Genomic DNA, 20,192 nt, shown 5'->3' on the forward strand with positions numbered 1-20,192 from the left:
GGGAGGCACTGGAACTTAAAAGTAGCCTCTAGAATTCTGGCTTGTGAATCTTCTTCTGTTCTACATTACTCCTAAGTTTCAGGTAGTGTGAATTAAGATGATTCTGTCAGAAGGAAAGACACTGCTTTCCTACTCCATTTTATATTGAGTGACAGAGTTGAAAAACTGGACAATATTTCCCCAAAAAAAGGTAAATCTGAAATATTTAAATTAAATAAAAATCTATTATTTACAAGTCAGAAATGGGCAATGTTCAGTTTTATTTATATAGACAAAGGTCTCTCGCAAGTTGGCATACGTATTGAACTCCCAAAGCAATCATAAAAAGGAGAAAAACCAAGAGCAGGAATTTTTTTTCCTTCAGAAGGAATGATTTGCGCTAAGATAATAAAATTCCTAGTATATCCACAGCTCTCAGGAGCTCAAGGCAAATTTCTGCATGCACGTTAAAAAAAAAAGCAGGAGATAGCACTAACAGAAGTTTCATGTTTGTTCCAACAAGGCTAAAAGAGCTATTGCGGCATATCTTTGGAATTCTTGAGGGTTTTCATCTCCAGTCACAGCTGCTACACGGGTTAGAGAAAGTACTACTAGGCTGACAGTAAAAATGTGAAGACTTCCCAGCCTGCTTGTAGTAACCAAACGTGAAAATACGGTGTTAGGGTAGATCAAGGGAAGAATTCCTTGTAGTTAGCATAACAGATTCCAAAACGATCAGGAATGAAGCTTTGATAATCAGTCTTAAGCAAGGGGCACATTCTTTCTAAAGATTCCTAAAGCACTGTGACAGCTGATAATATGTCTGTGAATATTTTTATGTTAGAGTTGTAGACTCAGTCGTGTATGCTACCAGGGTCGCCCAAACAATTATGACAACAGTCAAAACAGAGACGGGATAAATATGTAAAAAACAAAAACAAAAACAAAACTTAACATCTCCGCTAGGACTGATCATTATGGTTCTTATGAAGATATACAAATATCCATATATATACATACATTTCTCTCTATATATGTATACATTTCCAAAAATAGAAATCTGAAACACAAAACAGACATAATTCAGAATAGAAAGTCAGGAAGAAATTAGAGAAACACTTTGAGAAATGTTTCAAGACCCAAAAGGAATTTACACCTTGGAAACACTCTGAGTTCACTGATTCCTCGTCTCCACTTGCCAACACCACTTTCAGTGCTGTCAAATTTCCTGTTTTGTTCTGTTGTGTTTGGTTGTGTTTTCTCTCTCTAGGACATAAGTAGTATATGTCCAGGAACCAGAAATTCAGTGGGCAGACAGAAGGTCTGACAATTGGGATAAGAGCAAGAAGATTCTGGGGAAAGGCTGTTTGCAGGAAAGAAAGAAGTAGGTATGAAAGAAGAGGAAAGAAGAAATTAGAAAAGAACGAGCTGACCGGGATGGTCCTACAGGGAAAGGGGTGATGATCTGACAAAATATTAAGCTTCCCGGGCTTCCCTGGTGGTGCAGTGGTTGAGAGTCCGCCTGCCGATGCAGGGGACACGGGTTCGTGCCCCGGTCCGGGAAGATCCCACATGCCGCGGAGCGGCTGAGCCCGTGAGCCATGGCCGCTGCGCCTGCGCGTCCGGAGCCTGTGCTCCTCAACGGGAGAGGCCACAACAGTGAGAGGCCCGCGTACCGCAAAAAAATATATATATATTAAGCTTCCCAAAGCTGAAGCCCATCACCGTGCCTGCACAGCACCTTGTTCTTACCTGCTTTGCATTCTATGAGATGTTTCTTAGAGAGTGCAATATATCAGGTCCTTTGTTTGCTGAGAATTTACACTTTTGTGTACCTGGATGCTGGTATGTCCGAGGACTACAGAAAGAGAACCATCACCTATCTTCAAAATCCCTATATGCACATGCAGCCATGGAACACACACTTTCTCTCCTGTGCACAGAACTGTCACAGGGCAGCAGGGCTCTGGGAACTGAACCCGGAGCTTGCTGTCGTGTCTCCAAAGAGCACTGGATACAGCAGAAAAGAAACACTTGTGACTCTAGGCAATTTGTTTAACTTTCTTGAGTTTGAGTTTGGTCGGTTTAAATTTGCAACTTGAGAGTCAGTTAACTAGCAAAAGTGAATTATAACTTGCCCACAGTTGAATTTTGGGGATTAATGGGCAGAAGACATTAAACAGACATTTCTCCAAAGAAGACATACAGATGGCCAAGAAGCACATGAAAAGCTGCGCAACATCACTAATTATTAGAGAAATGCAAATCAAAACTACAATGAGGTATCACCTCACACCAGTTAGAATGGGAATCATCAGAAAATCTACAAACAACAAATGCGGGAGAGGGTGTGGAGAAAAGGGAACCGTCTTGCACTGTTGGTGGGAATGTAAATTGATACAGCCACTATGGAAAACGTATGGAGGTTCCTTAAAAAACTAAAAATAGAAATACCATATGACCCAGCAATCCCACTACTGGCCATATACCCAGAGAAAACCATAATTCAAAAAGAGTCATGCACCCCAATGTTCACTGCAGCACTATTTACAATAGCCAGGTCACGGAAGCAACCTCAATGCCCATCGACAGATGAACGGATAAAGAAGGTGTGGTACATATATAAATGGAATATTACTCAGCCATAAAAAGGAACGAAATTGGGTCATTTGTAGAGACATGGATGGATCTAGAGACTGTCATACAGAGTGAAGTAAGTCAGAAGGAGAAAAACAAATATCGTATATTACTGCCTATATGTGGAACCTAGAAAAGTGGTACAGATTAACCGGTTTGCAGGGCAGAGATAGAGACACAGATGTAGAGAACAAACATGGACACCAAGGGGGGAAAGCGTTGGGGGGCAGGTAGTGGTGGATGAATTGGGAGATTGGGATTGACATGTATACACTAATATGTATAAAATAGATAACTAATAAGAACCTGCTGTATAAAAAATAAATAAAATTCAAAAAAAGATATTATAGGTGAAAGCATTTGTAAGCTCTGAAAGGATTATTTTATATTATTTTTTTAAAATAATCTATACTTACATTGAAAAAAAGAAAACCCAATGTCGACTGGAATTACATGAATTAAGAGCAGATAAATTAGTGGATAGAGGATTCAACCACTATGGCAAAACCTTACAGTCAGTCAATATAAATAACAGTAATAAAAACAATAAATATGTCTTGCTGAGTTTTTGTTTGTTCTTGGTAATTGTGCTGTCACCTTATAGCCTTAGTCTTTTGTCATCTTCAAAACAACCAAATAAGGTAAGTACTATGTTCCCATCTTACAGATGGGGCTTAGTGAGATTAAGGGGCTTCTAGAGTCACAGAGCTCCAGAAGCAGACCTGAGCCAGAGCAAATCTGCCTGACTCCATCCTCCTGTCTCTTTACTCCCAGGAAAACATGCCTTCGCTAAATGGAATAAAAATTTGACCTGAATTTTAAGCTGGAACCAAATTTAAATAAATATACTGTGAAAGAAAGGAGAGAGGGAGGAAGGGAAAGAAGAAGTTAAGCAGTTAGGAAATCAGGAAGAGAATGGAAGAGGACAGGGGAGAGGAGGAATGGGCCGAAGACAGAACAAAAGGTGAAGAGAAGGAAGAATGTCGCACATTTTTAAGCATCTTAAGAAAAATTCTACATTCTCAGAGATGTTATAAAGCGAATGTGGATTTTGGTGACTATCAGAACCAAAAAAAGTTTAAATCAAGTCCTGAATATTCATGTATGGAGTTACCATTTGATAAGGCCTACATTTTCTAAAAATCTGAAAGGAGAGATGCTGTGGGTTTTGTTTCAACTTGAATTCTACACAATGAGTTTCTCTTTAAAATGTGAATGGGAACTTTATCGCTTTGACAAGGCTTTTCTAAAGCCCTCCTGTGACCTGTGAGTGAGGACAGCCCTGCCGAGAATCCAAGCACCTCATGACCAAGAACGAATGACGGCATGATGCACACAGTGGGAGACGCGAGTGAACATTACACAGATGATATATGCTCGTGAAACCTGAATACTAGCCTCTCCTTGTTTAATACCAGATCAACAGAACATGATTACAGCTGCTTTTAATGTCTAGGATACAGTTATAAAGAGCTTACATTAAAAACTGAAAAGTCATTCAGCAAGGATTACACTTGACGGTATGCTGTGAATGTCCTCTCATTTTTTGAGAGATATTATTTTTTAGAGTTATTTTAGATTCACAGCAAAATTGAGAGGAAGGTACAGAAATTTCCCATATACCCCTGGCCCCACTCATGCATAGCCTTCCTGGTTTTCAACATCCCTCGCCAGGGTGGTACCTGTGTTACCACTGGCGAGCCTACGCTGACACATCATCATCTAAACCCCACAGTTTGCATCAGGGTCACTCTTGGTGTTGTACGTTCCATGGATTTGGACGGATGTATAATAGCACATACCTACCCCCACGGTGTCATACAGAGTAGTCTCACTGCCCTAAAAACTCCCTGTGCTCCACCTATTTATTCCCCTGCCCCGACCCCTGGTAACCTCTAATATTTTTACTATCTCCACGGTTCTGCCTTTTCCAGAATGTCAAATAATAGAATCATATAGTATGTAGCCTTTTCAGATTGGACTCTTTCACTTAATAATACGTATTTAAGTCTACAGAAAGTTCATAGGACCTTTAAAAAAGTTAAGAAAAAGCTTGGCCTTAAATTTCACCTAACACTCAATTGCCTACCACTATGGACTGAATTGTGTCCCCCCAAATTCATATGTTGAGGCTCTAACCAGCTTGTGACACTGTTTGGAGATGGGGCCTTTAGGAAGTTATAAAGGTTGAATGAGGTCATAAGGGTGGGGCCCTGATCCTATAGGATTAGTGTCCTTATAAAAGACACCAGATAGGTTGTTTTTTCTCTCTGTCTGCCACGTGAAGAGAAAGAAGCCATCTGCAAGCCAGGAAGAAGACATTCACCAGAAACTGAATCAGCCAGAGCCTTGATCTTAGACTTCCAGTCTCCAGAACTGTGAGAAAATAATCTCTGTTGTTCAAGCCACCCAGTTTGTGGTATTTTGTTACGGCAGCCTGAGCTCGTGAGTATACCTACTAAAATTTAAAAGTATTTCAAAATTACAAAAATAATTTGTTATTTGAAAATAACAAAAAATAATGAAATTTAAATTTTGAAAAGAGGATCTTTAGAAAACCTCAATAAATTGTCCTTAAAACATTCAAAATTAGACACAGTGAAACAAAACATTTTCAGGGATTACTGTGACATTCAGAAAATTACTCTGCCATTTATAAAACATGAAACATATAAAACTCGTTTATTTCTGTGGGAATGATAGCAAAAAATACATTAATTTCTAAAGCTCCTCAAAGTGATCTCTGATCATCTGGACACTGGGGCACACAGGCACACACACACAAAACACCACCACAGTTGCTTTTAAGGATAAGTGACTCAGTGACTGGTTTGTCCTTCTTGTTACGTAAAATGTTTGATATTTGTAAGAAACAGAAAACTATCTACATAAAAATCAAAATGATGACTAATGACATAAGCGGAAATATTCAGGAATTAACGTATTGGCCGAACTTCCATTCCTGGTAAATCAAGACTATAAAATTCAAATCCTTGTAAAAACACATAGCAGTTAAGTTTGTTAATGGTCAGTATAATACCATAACAATTGATATATGGCAATTTCAAACCAAATATTAACATTTGCACTCATTAATTTTTATTTGAATTGAAATTAGTAGGTGTTTGTTTTTGAAAAGTTGGACTTTAAGGCATGATGTAATAGGATGCAACACTAGCAGACCTGCAATAAGGGTGTAGTTACCTGATCAGGTTTGGTGGGGCCATTCACGGTGGTATTTTCGGGAGTACTGTCCTGAGATTGTCCCTTGCACAGACCTTTTGTTGCATCTTTGAACATAATGTCTTTTTCCAGCATACTGTCTTGCTTGGCAATTGGCAATGCCAGGGGGCTGCTGGAGGAAAAAATCAATGCTATGATTAGTCTTCTAACATTGCCATATCGATCAAAAATTACCATGACTGGACAGCTGATTATAGAAAGTTGTTTAATTCAGATAAGAAACAGTGTCGGGAGGGAGGGAGGCGCAAGAGGGAAGACATATGGGAACATATGTATATGTATAACTGATTCACTTTGTTATAAAGCAGAAACTAATACACCATTGTAAAGCAATTATACCCCAATAAAGATGTTTAAAAAAAAAACAAAAAAAAAAAAACACAGAGGCCTTTCACCTTGAAAAAAAAAAAAGAAACAGTGTCAACACTGCAGGTAGAATCAATGAGAAATCTGTAAACTCTTCTATTAGCTCCAGATCTCGTTCAATTTCACCTTTAAAAGAAAAAATATATTCATTTCAACCTGAGAAGAAAATGTTTATGAATGGATATATGACTTAACAGACAAATCAATGAGCAATTGAAAAGCTAAGGTGGAAATGCATGATTGAACTAAACAAAATATTTAAATGTGAATGAATGCAAACAAGTGAAGGCAAAATTCTACAATTAAGTAAAATACTGTTCATACAGGATTTTAATATGTTATAGAATCATGGACAATAGTTAAGAGTTTGTGAAGAAATGATAATAGGGGAATTAAAAACAAACGACGTGCTTAAGGACTGCAATGTTACAAATAGTAAGTTTTATTACTCCTTTACAGCTCAGGCTAGGCAAAAAAATAAAATAAAACCTACTTCATTTTTTGTTCTTCCATAGACACTGTTGCCAAAAGAAAGGCGAGTTCATAAAAAATAAACACAATCCGAATGTTTAATTTGTATTGTAACACTTTAGTACAGTAAAATTTAAAAACGTACTTTCCTAAATGTGACCATAAAGCAGAAATACATACATATTTAATCAAGTGCAACATATAGAAACATAATTATTTCATGTATCTTACAATAGTAGTTGTGATTCTAATTAAAGCTTAGTGCATTTTGTTGTTTTTTTAAAATTTCAGTTTTATGGAGGTATTTACAAATAGTAAAATTCACTCTGTAGATGTACAGTTGCATGAGTTTTGTCTACATACACATAATTATATATAGTTGGTTATATATATGTATACACATTTGTGTAACCCACATAATCAGCAACACATAGAATTTTTGTCACTCCCGAATGGCTCTTTGTGCGGGCCCTTTGAAGTCAATTATTTCCCCTAACCCCCTGCCCCTTGTAACCATGGCTACTTATTTCTTTCACTATAGTTTTGCTTTTTCTAAAATGTCATGTGAAAGAAATCACAGAGCATGTAGCCTTTTGTTCCTGGCTTCCTTTACTTAACATGTTTTTAAGATTCATTCATGCTTCTGCATGTATCAAGTTTGTCATTGTTTATCACTGGGTAGTGTCTTCCTGTGGGATGCACTGCACTTTGGCTGCCCATTCACCAAACGTTTGGGTTTGTCCAGTTTTTGTCAATTGTGAATGGAGCTTCTATACACATTCACGCACAGGTGTTTGTGGTGACGTATGACATATTGCTTTCATTTATCTTGGCTGTGTACCTAGGAGAGACTCCAAACTTTCCTCGGGGTCTGAACCATTCATTGGTGCTTCCCCCATGCGTGGGCTGGAGTCCTACTTGCTTCACATCCTTGACAGAACTTGTCTTTTTTGTTGTTTTTTTAATCCATTCCAGTGGGTGTGTTAGTGGCTTCTCCCTGTGGCTTTTATTTGCATTTCAGTGTGGTTATTGACACAAGAATCCCTTCTTTGGTAAAGTGTAAGTTCAAATCTCCTTTTTTTTTACTGGATTCTTTGGTGTCATATTATTGAGTTTGTATATTTTGGATTCAAGTCCTTTATCAGATACACATGTGGCAAATATTTTCTCTTGGTATGTATCTTGTCTTTTTATTTTTTTAACAGTATGTTTCAAGGAATATTTTTTCTCTTACGGTTTATGCCTCTTGTATCTTATCTAAAAATTATTTCCCAAACCCAAGGTCAGTAGGGTTTTCTCCTAGGTTTTATTCCAGAAATGTTATAGTTTTATGCTTCACACTTAGGTCTACAATTCATTATGAGTGGCTTTTTTATATGGCGCTGTATATGGGTCGAGTTTCATTATTTCTTCGTATTGCTGTCCAAATGTTCCAGCATCAGTTTTGAAAAGAACATCTGTCCCCATCCAATTACCTGGACACCTTTCTTGAAAATCAACTGACCATATACGTGCAGGCCTGCTTTAGGACACTCCAGTGTATTCCACTGATATAATGGCCTATTCTTACACCAACGTTACATTTTCTTGAGTAATGTACTTTCAGAGTAAGAGTTGAAATCAGGCAACGTGAGTCCTCCAACTTTGTTTTCTTTTTCAAAATTATTGAGGCCGTTTGAGGCTTAGCATTTTCATATATATTTTAGAATCTATTTGTCAGTTTTTATAAAAATTTCTGGAATTTTGATTAGCCTTGTGTTCAAGATATAAGTTAATTTGGGGGGAGTTCACCTAATAACAATGTCAGATTTTGTCATCCATAAACACAGTATATTTCTCCATTTATTTTGATCTTCATTAACGTTCTCATCAGTTATTTTGTAGTTTTCAGCATTAAAATCTTGCAAATAATTTGTTAGATGTATTCTGATATACTGCATGTTTTATGCCACTACCAATGTATTTTCATTTCAATCTCTGGCTGTTAGTCTATAGGAATAAAAATGGTTGTTTTAGATTAACCCTGATGGGGAAGAAGGGAATAATTTGAAGGACTCCCTTCAGTAACCACAAGCCTCATTCACTGCTCTGCAGCCCATCTCTGTGCCACCTGCCAGCCATGCTGGAGTCTAGGAAAATGGGAATAAAGACAGACTAACGAACGGGCTGAGCTAGGTCCAGGTCTGAGGCAAAATCGGGAATAGCTGAAGAACACGTTTACAGAAACGTGAGGTCAGTTTACTTCCTCTGAACTCTGCATGACGATGTTTTGTAGTCAGTGACGGTATTTTCAAGTAGGCAACAGGGCTGGGGATCATATATTAAAAAGAGACGGCATGGTATAGTAGAGCTGCAACAAGCATACATTTTTGAGTCAGAAAAGCTACGAAGTTTGATGCGTGGCTCGGCCACCTCGGGCTGGTTACATAACCATGCTGTAAAAGCAACTGAAAAACAGGCCTGGAGTGACAGGTTACCAACATAATGCGCATCAAGGGCTTAGCTCAACGACCCTGGTAATAAGCAGGCAACAGTATTAGCTTAAGTTTCTGGGGATCTACTTACAAGCTAACAGGTTAGCCTATTACTCTTGTATGGACAGACGCAGAAGACGAGAGGTGCTGGGATAACAGACGTAGGACTTACTGCTCACGGCAGACAGAATCCACGCTGCCCATGTGCACCAGTTCTCCTTGCCCCCTGTGCCATGGGGGTCGGGAGCGGGCAACACAGATGGACCTAAGTGGATGGCTACACTTCGTGCATCGTTGTCGTGTTGTAGGAGAGAAAGCTGGGCAAGAAGCAAGAACTCTTTGAGCAAGCGGCACACTGTGCCCAGCAGAAGAGAAGCCAGGGCCTCGGCGCTGCGGTCTCCTCCAGGCATCCAGCAGCTGGTATGACTAACTGCATGTGTCCTGCAGAGTGACCAACTGGGCAAGAAGGTGGAGGCGGCTCACGGCCCACGGTGGGCGTCCCTCCCAATGCTATATTATTCATTTTAAAAATTCACTACAGGGCTTCTCTGGTGGCGCAGTGGTTGAGAGTCCGCCTGCCGATGCAGGGGACGCGGGTTCGTGCCCCGGTCCGGGAGGATCCCACATGCCGCGGAGCGGCTGGGCCCGTGAGCCATGGCCACTGAGCCTGCGCGTCCGGAGCCTGTGCTCCGCAACGGGAGAGGCTGCGGCAGTGAGAGGCCCGCGTACCGCAAAAAAAATAAATAAATAAAAATAAATAAAAATTCACTATATAAAGGGAATGCTTAAAAATGCTCACATCCAGATCTGCTTGAATACCATCAAGTAATAAGGTCTTTACAACCTTCAAAGAGGCTGTATTTCTTCCCTGAGCAACACTGGAACAAGGCCTCTCTACTCGCCCTTCTACTCATCACACCTGGAGCTCCAGCAACATGCCTTGTGCCTCTTCGACGTGAGAGCCCTTCCGCTATTTGAAGACAGTTGCGGTTCTCTGATATTTACTATAATTTGAGTAAAACACTTGCAAATCACTTTAATAATTAGATGGCACTGAATGTATGACCATCTCTGTTCTAAGTACTACACACACATTAACTCTTTAACAACAATACCATAAGGTATACATTATATTTATGCCCATTCCATAGATGAGTAAACTGAGGGCCAGAGAGGAGAACATGCTCTGGGCACACAGTGAGCAGCAGCGAAGCTGGGACTTGAGCTTCAGAGTCTGTGTTCTCAACCACCGCATCACGCTGCCTACATCTAAAAGTCCACCCTCACACCTACCGGAATATTTCCTTCCTTATCTCCCCTTAGACCGACCGTCTCCCTTTTCTGCATTGCCAAGAAATTAAAAAGCAAACAACAACAATAACAAAAACACTAAAGAGAGGTTTTGCAAATTCTGAATCTTCTGAGTGTACAGCAATTAATAAAGCGGTAGTTAGATTAGTCAAGGTAAAAACCAGAAAGATAGCTTATAAAATAAGTAAAATCTACTATAAAGGATTTCTAAAAGGAAGAACTGGTGAGTCTACTAAAACAGTTGAAATACTCCTTTTGTATCCCAAATCTAATCGCAGTGTTAACAGCAGGCTCCTTGAAAGATACACTTGAAAAGAAGATTGGTCCAGGAATACAGTGACCTCATTCGAAGTCAGTTCTGTTTTGTTTTGTTTTTTGCGGTACGCGGGCCTCTCACCGTTGTGGCCTCTCCCGCTGCGGAGCACAGGCTCCGGACGCGCAGGCTCAGCGGCCATGGCTCACGGGCCCAGCCGCTCCGCGGCACGCGGGATCTTCCCGGACCGGGGCACGAACCCGTGTCCCCTGCATGGGCAGGCGGACTCTCAACCACTGTGCCGCCAGGGAAGCCCCTAAGTCAGTTTTTACCTCAATTTGGCTACTACCTGACCTTCTAAGAACTTCAAAATCTCCCCACAGTTCCACCTTTGCTAAGTGCGGAAACTAGAATATCTGAATGCATTTCAAGTCCTACAGTTCTACGATGCTAACACATAATCTCTCTTTACATGCTTTTTCACCTGCATTTTAAAAAACCATGTACACTCGCTAATGTCATAGGTTATACCCTCTAGGATCTACTACTAACAATAAGTGCAAGCAGCTCGTTACAAATACTCTCATTCATATGGAACAATTTTTCTTTAGGTTTCTATTCTAATTTTTACATGAAACACGTTTCATCCAAAATCATTGTGATTAACAATAGCATTCATATGTTGACTTCTATATATTTAAATTATCACTGATTATCCATTTGTAGAATATAAACATGTATTAAAATGCTATTCTTCTAGAAAAAGGAATAATCTTAAAGGAATCATTGGTATTTTAATAATCATTAAAACTTTATCAATTATGGCAAAATATTTATGATATAAGATTAATTTTTTTTAAAGTTGTAATTATATAGAAAGAAGAAGAGTTCAACTTAATAAACAAGAAGAAACAAATACAGGATACAAAGAAATATGCCCAATGAATAGACAGTAGTTGCATCAAAAAGGTGGACTAATGCGGAAGGAGGACTAATCTTAACTGAACTTCAGACAAGCTTCTCTCCACGCTACAGCCCTGACCTCTCCCTTCTTAGAGAACTTACTTTAAAGAACTTACAGTTATAAATTGTTTTCTCCGCCCCTTTGAGATGTAAGCCCCTCCCAGGCTTACAACCCGGGGATTCTCTCTCCAGGACCTGAGAGCCACCCTTTTGAGAAGCAATCACCATGAAAGATGGAGCGCTTGTCTCCCAGTCTCTGTGGGAGGCCAGGAGCCTAACTTCCATAAACACCAGTGAGCAAACTCAGGCCTCATCACTCTGACCAACCCCTGGATGATTTCCTTCAGCAGTTTTCCTCTAAGCCCAGCGCTCACAAGCTTTCTGGCCTTTAGTTTCAGGGAGTTGAGCTCAGTATTTCTTCCCTACTGCTATATTCTTGAATAAAGTCTTTCCTGTATCTTTAACTTTTCTGGTGCAATTTTTCTTCGACACTAATGAGAGATTATTTTCATGCTTCTAGATGTTATTCTGCACTTTCCACACTTTCTTCAAGGAAGAAAATATTCTGATTATTAGAAAAGTAATTATTAGGGCTAGACATTTATCAGCAAGAGAGAAAAAAACAGGATTGAATAGTATATTTTCTAAAAGAGGGCTTTTGGTAAGGCAGGCTCCATATACATAAAGAAAATGAAAGAGCTATGAAATCTAAAGGGTACTTTAGATTAATGCAGGTGAGATAATTTTAACTTGATGAGGAAGAAATTAGATGGACTATACCAGCAGACACCCGATTTCTAAACTCCACTGAATTTATTCAAGACTTACTTATTTCTATAAACATAAAAAGCATTTCATGCAGAGCAAATGTGCCTGTAGGAACTAGGATTTTATTTCTGAAAATCGAAACAGGAACATAATAAAACTAATGAAGGCGACAGTTATGGCCCATTATAACTAAAGCAATTTTAGAAAACTAAAGAAAACAAATAAAATTGACTATATTGAGATATATTAGGCCAATCAGGAAAAAAATTTAATAGAAACAAATGTGAAGAAATGGCATATGTGACTCAGTTATTTTGGTGGTTAAAGTAATGGACCAAATAGATAGTTCTCAATTTTAATCCTAGGAACATAGGTACATAAATTATTTATTAAAGGGAATTGCAGTTTCTCTGCATCAATAAAATAAAATAATGATCCAAAGATTGACGTTGAATGAAACGGTTCTTAGAGAGTTTTGAATTAATTGCTATCTTTGGCCCCCTAAGAGAAGATATTTACAATTTAAAAAACCATTTTGGTGAACTATTACTTGTCTTTAAAGCATAAATAAAAATTTCAACGTGTCGCTTGTGGTTGGATTGGAAATTATATTGTTTTTAAGACATCTCATTCATCTTAGTAGTTTTCAACAGATATTTGCAAAGAAATTTTTAAAAATCTCTAAATTAAGTTTAATCCAGAAGCTCTATGCATTACGAAGGGAGTCTCTAAATATGTCAAGAGTTACATTTGCTAGAAGTGACTCGCTAGCATGCAATTATTTTGCTGAATAGGTATATAATGAATGATACTTATATGAAATAACGTTATCATTTATTTAAATCAAAGAGATGTTTAATGATATACTGCATTTTTCAGACATTTTTAATAAGTAAATTTGATATCATTTGATAAAACTTACTTAAGTTGGCAGCACAAAAGCACCATAATACACACACACACACACTCACACACACACTCACACACAGCCTATAATATAAGAGAAGAAAATAATGAGGGTGCGCGGCAGTGGATGGAACAAGCCACCTTAAAAGGTAGTGCATGCTCATCAATGGAGCTGTTTCCAATGTAGAAAAGAAATAGAAATGGAATGTCTACCCTTTCCCTCCACCTTCACCCAAAGAGAGTCTACTTCTCAACCAATATTGGAAGGCTGTCTAATTGCCCAACAATGTTTGAGGGACAGTGTGAATGGTTTAAACTGAAACTAGGTTAAACAATTCTCAACGTCTCATTATGTCCCTATATTCTGACATTTCTCTCTGTCCCCTACTAGACTATAGAATCCCTTCCTAAGCGTAAATTCTTAGGGAATTGACTGACAGCTTTAGCAAAACTTCGTAGCTACATTCTTCAGATTTTTAGCAATGTAGTCATAATATTTGATTAGGAAACAGGTTGGATGTCTTGTAGAATTTATTACTAAAAGAAAGAATTTTACATATATCAAATGAGGTTTTAGATGCAAAAGCCCTTTATACTCTAAAGGGCAATATGAATTAGCAGTGTTGAAATAACTGTCCATTTAATTACTTTCTTTAAAATATTAATCTGAAATGAAAGCACACAAGAAATTTTATCCCAGTGTTCCCTGATTCTACATAAGTAGAGTATAAAATGCCAATTAGGACACTTTTAAGCTGAAAGAGAGCTTTATTGATAGTTATGCTAGGTAAATAGGCATTCACTAGTACTGGACCAAACCAGGACATTTGGTCACTCTATCCATCTTCCTACATCAGAAGTTATAGGAAACTTCTGATAGTGTTGGATTAGAAAGTTGTTAAGGTCATAAAAAGCCACAGGGAACATTAAGACACACTGGAGAGTCAGAGTATTATCATTACTACAATTTTTCTGAGTGGGGCATGGGACCCCAAGTAAGGCACCCCAAGGGTATAATAGCTATGGTATCAGGCAGTATTGCATTAGGCTGCATCAGTCTGAAACTAAGGCTAGTATCATAAGGAAATGAAGGGTCATTTTCCTCATAAAACAAGAAAGCCAGAAATACACAGCTCAGGAATGCTAACCACCTCAAGGAGATCTTCCAGGACCTTGATTCCTTGTAGGTTCCTGTTCTGTATTCTCAGCAAGTCACTTTCATCCTTTGGTTTCAAGAAACACTTGGCGTCTCCAGGTAACACATTTATGTCCCAGGTAGGATGGTATTAGAAGGACACAGAACAACAAGGCTGACCAGATAAATCCATCCCTTTATCAGGAGAACAACAGCGCTCCTAGTAGCCCTACCCAGTTAGGCTCACTAGATTTAGTAAACGAAAGGCACTGCTTGGGGCTTATGAGTAAACGTAAAGGGAAAACTGGATAATATATGAGTAGCTAGTATGGTAGCCACACCAAGAAGTGTGTGAACCTACTTTCTAAGGAAGGTGGATCAAACTGTGCCAAGCGCTTTGTTTTGCTGAATTGGTCCAAGTAACACAGGAATGTGTACGGTGGGGCGGCGGGGGGGGTGTCCCTAATTACTACAGGGCCTGTGCTCTGCCAAGAGGCCTTTGCACGTTTGGTCCAGAACTGAGGCCTGGACACAGGAACCCGAATAAAGCCCCAGGGCTCCTCCTCCACATTCTCCCAAGTGATGCTCAACTCTGCCACTAAAAAGTACTGATAGGGGGCTTCCCTGGTGGCGCAGTGGTTGAGAGTCCACCTGCCAATGCAGGGGACACAGGTTCGTGCCCCGGTCCGGGGTGATCCCACATGCCGCAGAGCGGCTGGGCCCGTGAGCCATGGCCGCTGAGCCTGCGCATCCGGAGCCTGTGCTCCGCAACGGGAGAGGCCACAGCAGTGGGAGCCCCGCGTACCGCAAAAAAAAAAAAATGAACAACCCCACGAGACAGTTACCATCCTCATAACCCTGCGCTGAACTGCAGGGCGTTTCTGACACAGACGGACCACCTAGAGTCAGCACAAAGCCCACAAGTTCAGGGCACCGTCCCCAACACGGCTGCTCCACTTCAGATGTCAGCCACAAGTCTGGGTGTCCCCAGACCACCTGCAGTTCTGACCAATTAGCTACAAATTCAGGGGCTCCCTCAACCCTTCTCAGGTTTGAGCATTCACTCAAATGATTCACAGAACTCAAGAAAGCCCTATACTTACCATTGCAGCTTTATGGTGAAGGATACAAATCAGGACCCGCTAAACAAACAGACACACAGGGCAAGGTCTTAGAGGGTCCTGAGCTCAGAGCTTCGGTGCCCTCTTCCCATGGAGTAAGGGCACATTGTCCTCCCAGAATGTTGATATGTTTACCAGTCAGGAACAGAGGTTAGGCTGCCTCAAAGCTCCAGTCTGAAGTCACATCATTGGTTTTTAGACACTCAGAGTGAGCAAGGTCAAATGGTTGGATGGATAACTTAGTGGACGGACAGAAAACAGTGGCCCCGTCTTTTTATTTTATTTTATTTTATTTTGGCCACACAGCTTGTGAAATCTTAGTTCCCCGACCAGGGACTGAACCCCGGCCCTCAGCAGTGAAAGCACCAAGTCCTAACCACTGGACCACCGGGGAACTCCCCCAGTGGCCCCATCTTGCTCCACTCCCTCGCGCAACTCTGACTGGAAAGCAGATTCACAACAGATTGTACTGCGAGTAACCTTCTCACTCATCACTTCTGTGGAAAGGACATCTCTTCCTCATTCCACACTGTCTTCTCCAATTGTCATACTACACGCGTATCCTAAATCGACAGTGTTCCACAGCTAACGCAGACGAACCATAACTGAAACTCAGATCAATCATTTCCTCTTTAAAGACAAGTTAGAAATGTTAGAATTACCAATGAAAATGACCTCCTCGCAGAAACAATGTCAGACTGAATACACGGGTGTGACGTGAGTCCAGTCACTGAAGCTCTGAGTGTCAGACAGGGATGTATAAAACTGAGAGAGAAATACAAAGTACCTCCAGCTGTTGTTTTGAGGATTAAATGGAATTATCCCTCTGCACAAGTAATCCACTCTGCACAAGTGCTGATGCCCGGTAACCGCTCAAAAACTATCCATTGTTATCGTTGTTTATATTATTAATAAGTGAAAACCTGCAAGTGTTTAGTGAACTACTCCACTCCACGTAGGCACTGCGCAGAATTTTTGTGTATTCCAACTCAAGGACTCCATGGAAGATAATATTAGAAACAAAAGTGGGCATCTATCAGAATGTCTCAGCGATTAAAAACCCTAGGAGAGCATTTCCATGTTCAAACCCCAAAGGGCACGTTCGGCAGCCGCTGTTTCATTAGCAGCAATAACAGTCAATGAGGCACTGAGATAGCTAAGGATGGAAAAGACAGCGCAGAGAGCAGACACCCCGTCAGCAGGAGGGAAAGAACAGAGTGGGAGGGGCAGTCACGTGTGAGAAGAGCTGTTGAGGGTTTAAGGAAGAGAGAGGAAGCCTAAAAGCTTTACAGGTAGTACAGACCCGATGGAGAATGCTATAGTTGGCAGGACCTCTGGAGTTAAATCTAACCTGCTCATTTTAAGACATGAACTTGAAACTCAGGCAACTAATAGACACCTTAATAATGTTCACTGGATAGGAGATGTCTTAGAAACCATGAAATGTGGGATAACCCAATAACAGAGGAATTTCTTATTGATTCAGTGTTGAACCAAAGATAGGCAGTTGCTACAAACCCTGCAGCACAAATGGGGCTAAATCATGATTTATGGCACAAAATGCTTGCAGAACAATGAAGATAAGTTGACAATGGAAAGGGAATTTGACTTGTATGCTGAGATATTAGAAAGTAAACCACTCAATTATTTTTTAAAATTTTAGCAAAATGCGTTCAGGGAAAAGATAAAAGAAACAAGTCAACTTTGTAATGCAAAAAAAAAAAAAGGAAGCCAGGGTTAAAAATAATGAAGAAAGATGGGCAACTGTAATTCAGATGAGGTTTTACATGTTAAATCTTCAGAATGAGGACTAGAGGTAAAAAGTGGGAAAGGTTATCGAAGAGAAACAATAGATTATACAGAGGAGAGGAGAAGATGTTTTAGGTTCTTTCTAATTCTTTGCTTCTCCTATCAATGAATGTGCCCTGTTCTATCCTGGGCAAAATAAGGAAAGAGGATAGGCAAAAAGAAGAGTCTGCAGAAAATTGCAGAAATGAGGAGGAGAGAAGAAACTCAAACCCTCCCCAAACATCGGATATAACCACTGACTCTCACGTAACTGGTTTGTGAAGAAATGCTGCTTTGTAAGTAATGCCTAAGAGATTTTTTTAAAACTATATTTCTATTTCCTGTCAATCATGGCAATTCTCTGATTTACTTCATACATGTTCTCTATCAAAAGAAGGGCATTTCTGAAAATATCCTGATATATCTCAATAAACTGTTGCCCAGATCAATCACCACTGTGATACTATGATAAAATCAACAAGTGGTTGTTGTTTGGTTAGTTTTTTTCCCAAAACTACACGCATTTATCAGCTTTAAAGAAAGAGTTGTCCTTTTTAATGTCTGTGGATTTGTTTATAGAGGAGACCTCAAATATCCCCATTTTTCCTTCTTATACTAAAACAAGGTCTGCAAGTCGATTCTAGAAATTAAGCTTTTCTGCATTAAAACATAAGTGTACCTAGTTGTTTCATCACGTCTCTTCGCTCCAGTTCCCATTTGTTAATAATTCTATAAAGATAAAATTATAAGTGATAAAAGAAATTTTACAAAGTTGCTTAGTTGTTAAACTAAACAAGTCCACTTGTCTTTTTTTTTTTTTTTTTTTGCGGTACGCGGGCCTCTCACTGCTGTGGCCTCTCCCGTTGCGGAGCACAGGCTCCGGACGCACAGGCTCAGCGGCCATGGCTCACGGGCCCAGCCACTACACGGCATGTGGGATCTTCCCGGACCGGGGCACGAACCCGTGTCCCCTGCATCGGCAGGCGGACTCTCAACCACTGCGCCACCAGGGAAGCCCCTGTCATTTTTTTCGAGTTAAAAAAAACCTTAACATGATAATGAGTTGTTCTTTAATATAATTTTCAATTGTATCCTGAAGAAAGATGACAGCAGACTTCAATGAAGAGGTTACATTTCAATATAAACTTATTTCAAAGTTTGAAAGCTTTGCTCAGTGTCAACAAGAGAAAAATGTTATTAAAACAATAATACTTAACTGCGTAGAGCAAATAAGCCACTGATTGATCCGTTTAAAACGCGTGGTTCAATCAAAATATAAAAAACAGTAAAAAGTACTTTTTTGGGCGGGTCGGTTGCTTTGCTTTCTTTTATTATTTTAAAGCAGAAGAAACCCAAAACTATAGACACAGAGATAAGTTAATATTTATCCAAAATAACGTATTATGAAAGAATTTGGTTTTAACTCACAGTTTGACGCTGTTTACATTTTAATGCCTCTTTCCATGGAAGCCCATGACATAATCTTAAAAGTAAAATGGAACATATCGGGTATGGATTTTAATATCAACATCTGGAAAGTAAAATTCTTCCATAGCAAGTATCTGTATTACTCCTCTCGTTCCAGTGATATCAGGAATATAAAAATGTAAAGAGCAAAGGTCAACATATTCTAATCATTAGTTCCAGGCCACCTGGAACGTATCTTATCAGGTAACCATTCTTGACTCCAACTTTTGTTTCTACCTATGGCTTTCTCACTTTCTCTCCCACATAAATGTGATACTATTTTTTTCGCACCTGCGAAAACAGGAGAGGGGTTAGGTGGTGTAGGTGTAGATGATCTGGGCTCCGATTGCTGGGCTAAATCCTGACCTGTCATTTCTCAGCTCTGTAATCTTGGGAAAGTAAGAAAATCTTAACGGGGCTTTGAAAATGGACTAAAATAATCCATGAAATTCTTAGCACGGCGTCTGACACACAAATGAAGCTCCTTTTCCACACAGTTGAAAACTCAAATCCAGTAATGAATATATTTTAGTATTAAGTAGAGGTCAGTGCATTTATGCCTGACTCGAGCCTCTGCATTACCTAGAGAGGTTTTAAATCGAATGTGTTTCTGATGCCAGGGATGGGACAGGCTCTGAAATAAGCCTCTTCCCCTCGGCTCATGGCCTTGTGATGCACCTGTTGGGAGCATCTCTTCCGTCTCCTAGGAAGGGAAGTCGAGTCATGCTGCCTCTGGGCCTGCCTCTACACCTGGGGAGTGGGACGAATCCTCTGGTGGATGAACTGGGGACGAGTCTCCTCAGCCCCTCCCTTCTCGGAGCGAGCCTCCCTGCAGAGACCACAACTTGTCCTCCTCCTGCCTGTCCTGAGCCTTGTCTGGGGGGCCGCTCACTTGGGAGACCTCATCTGACTCATAGGTGCCTTGGACTTACTTGGCCAAACTGCCTAATAATGGGATAACTTTATAAACCCTTTCAGCCACCACACGCAGTCACGTCCTCTGATGCATCCTCCATCCCTGATCGGGGTGATCTGGCCTCCGTCTTTACTGTTTGATTACCTCTCAGATGGTCCAGAGCCCAGACGGTGCTTTTTATTCAGGGAACCCTCAAATGCTCCAGTGTTAGACATAATCTCCATCACCAGGCAAGACACAGGGTCAGAGATAGGAAGTACCTTCCTCAAGGTCCCACTGCTTAGATACAGCAGATTTTGGGTTTGACCTCAAATGTTTTTTTCTTTATGTATTTATTTATCTCACTGAGACGTAATCTACGTAACACAAAATTCACACTTTCAAGGTGTACAAG

General features: G+C 40.0%; 1 protein-coding gene across 1 annotated transcript in view; it reads right to left on the reverse strand.

The window, feature by feature from the left end:
- The window catches only part of MYO16 (myosin XVI), a 401,807-nt gene that overhangs the window by 271,477 nt on the left and 110,138 nt on the right, over positions 1 to 20,192 (reverse strand). Inside the window, exon 9 of the mRNA XM_022576783.3 lies at positions 5,821 to 5,971. Within this exon, the coding sequence (XP_022432491.1) occupies positions 5,821 to 5,971 (151 nt within the window). The remainder of the gene's footprint in view (positions 1 to 5,820; positions 5,972 to 20,192) is intronic.

This window comes from Delphinapterus leucas, chromosome 18 (genome assembly GCF_059928025.1).
Source record: "Delphinapterus leucas isolate spDelLeu-1000000601 "Yukka" chromosome 18, BTC_Dleu_Yukka2, whole genome shotgun sequence".
In the NCBI taxonomy this organism is placed as follows: domain Eukaryota; kingdom Metazoa; phylum Chordata; class Mammalia; order Artiodactyla; family Monodontidae; genus Delphinapterus; species Delphinapterus leucas.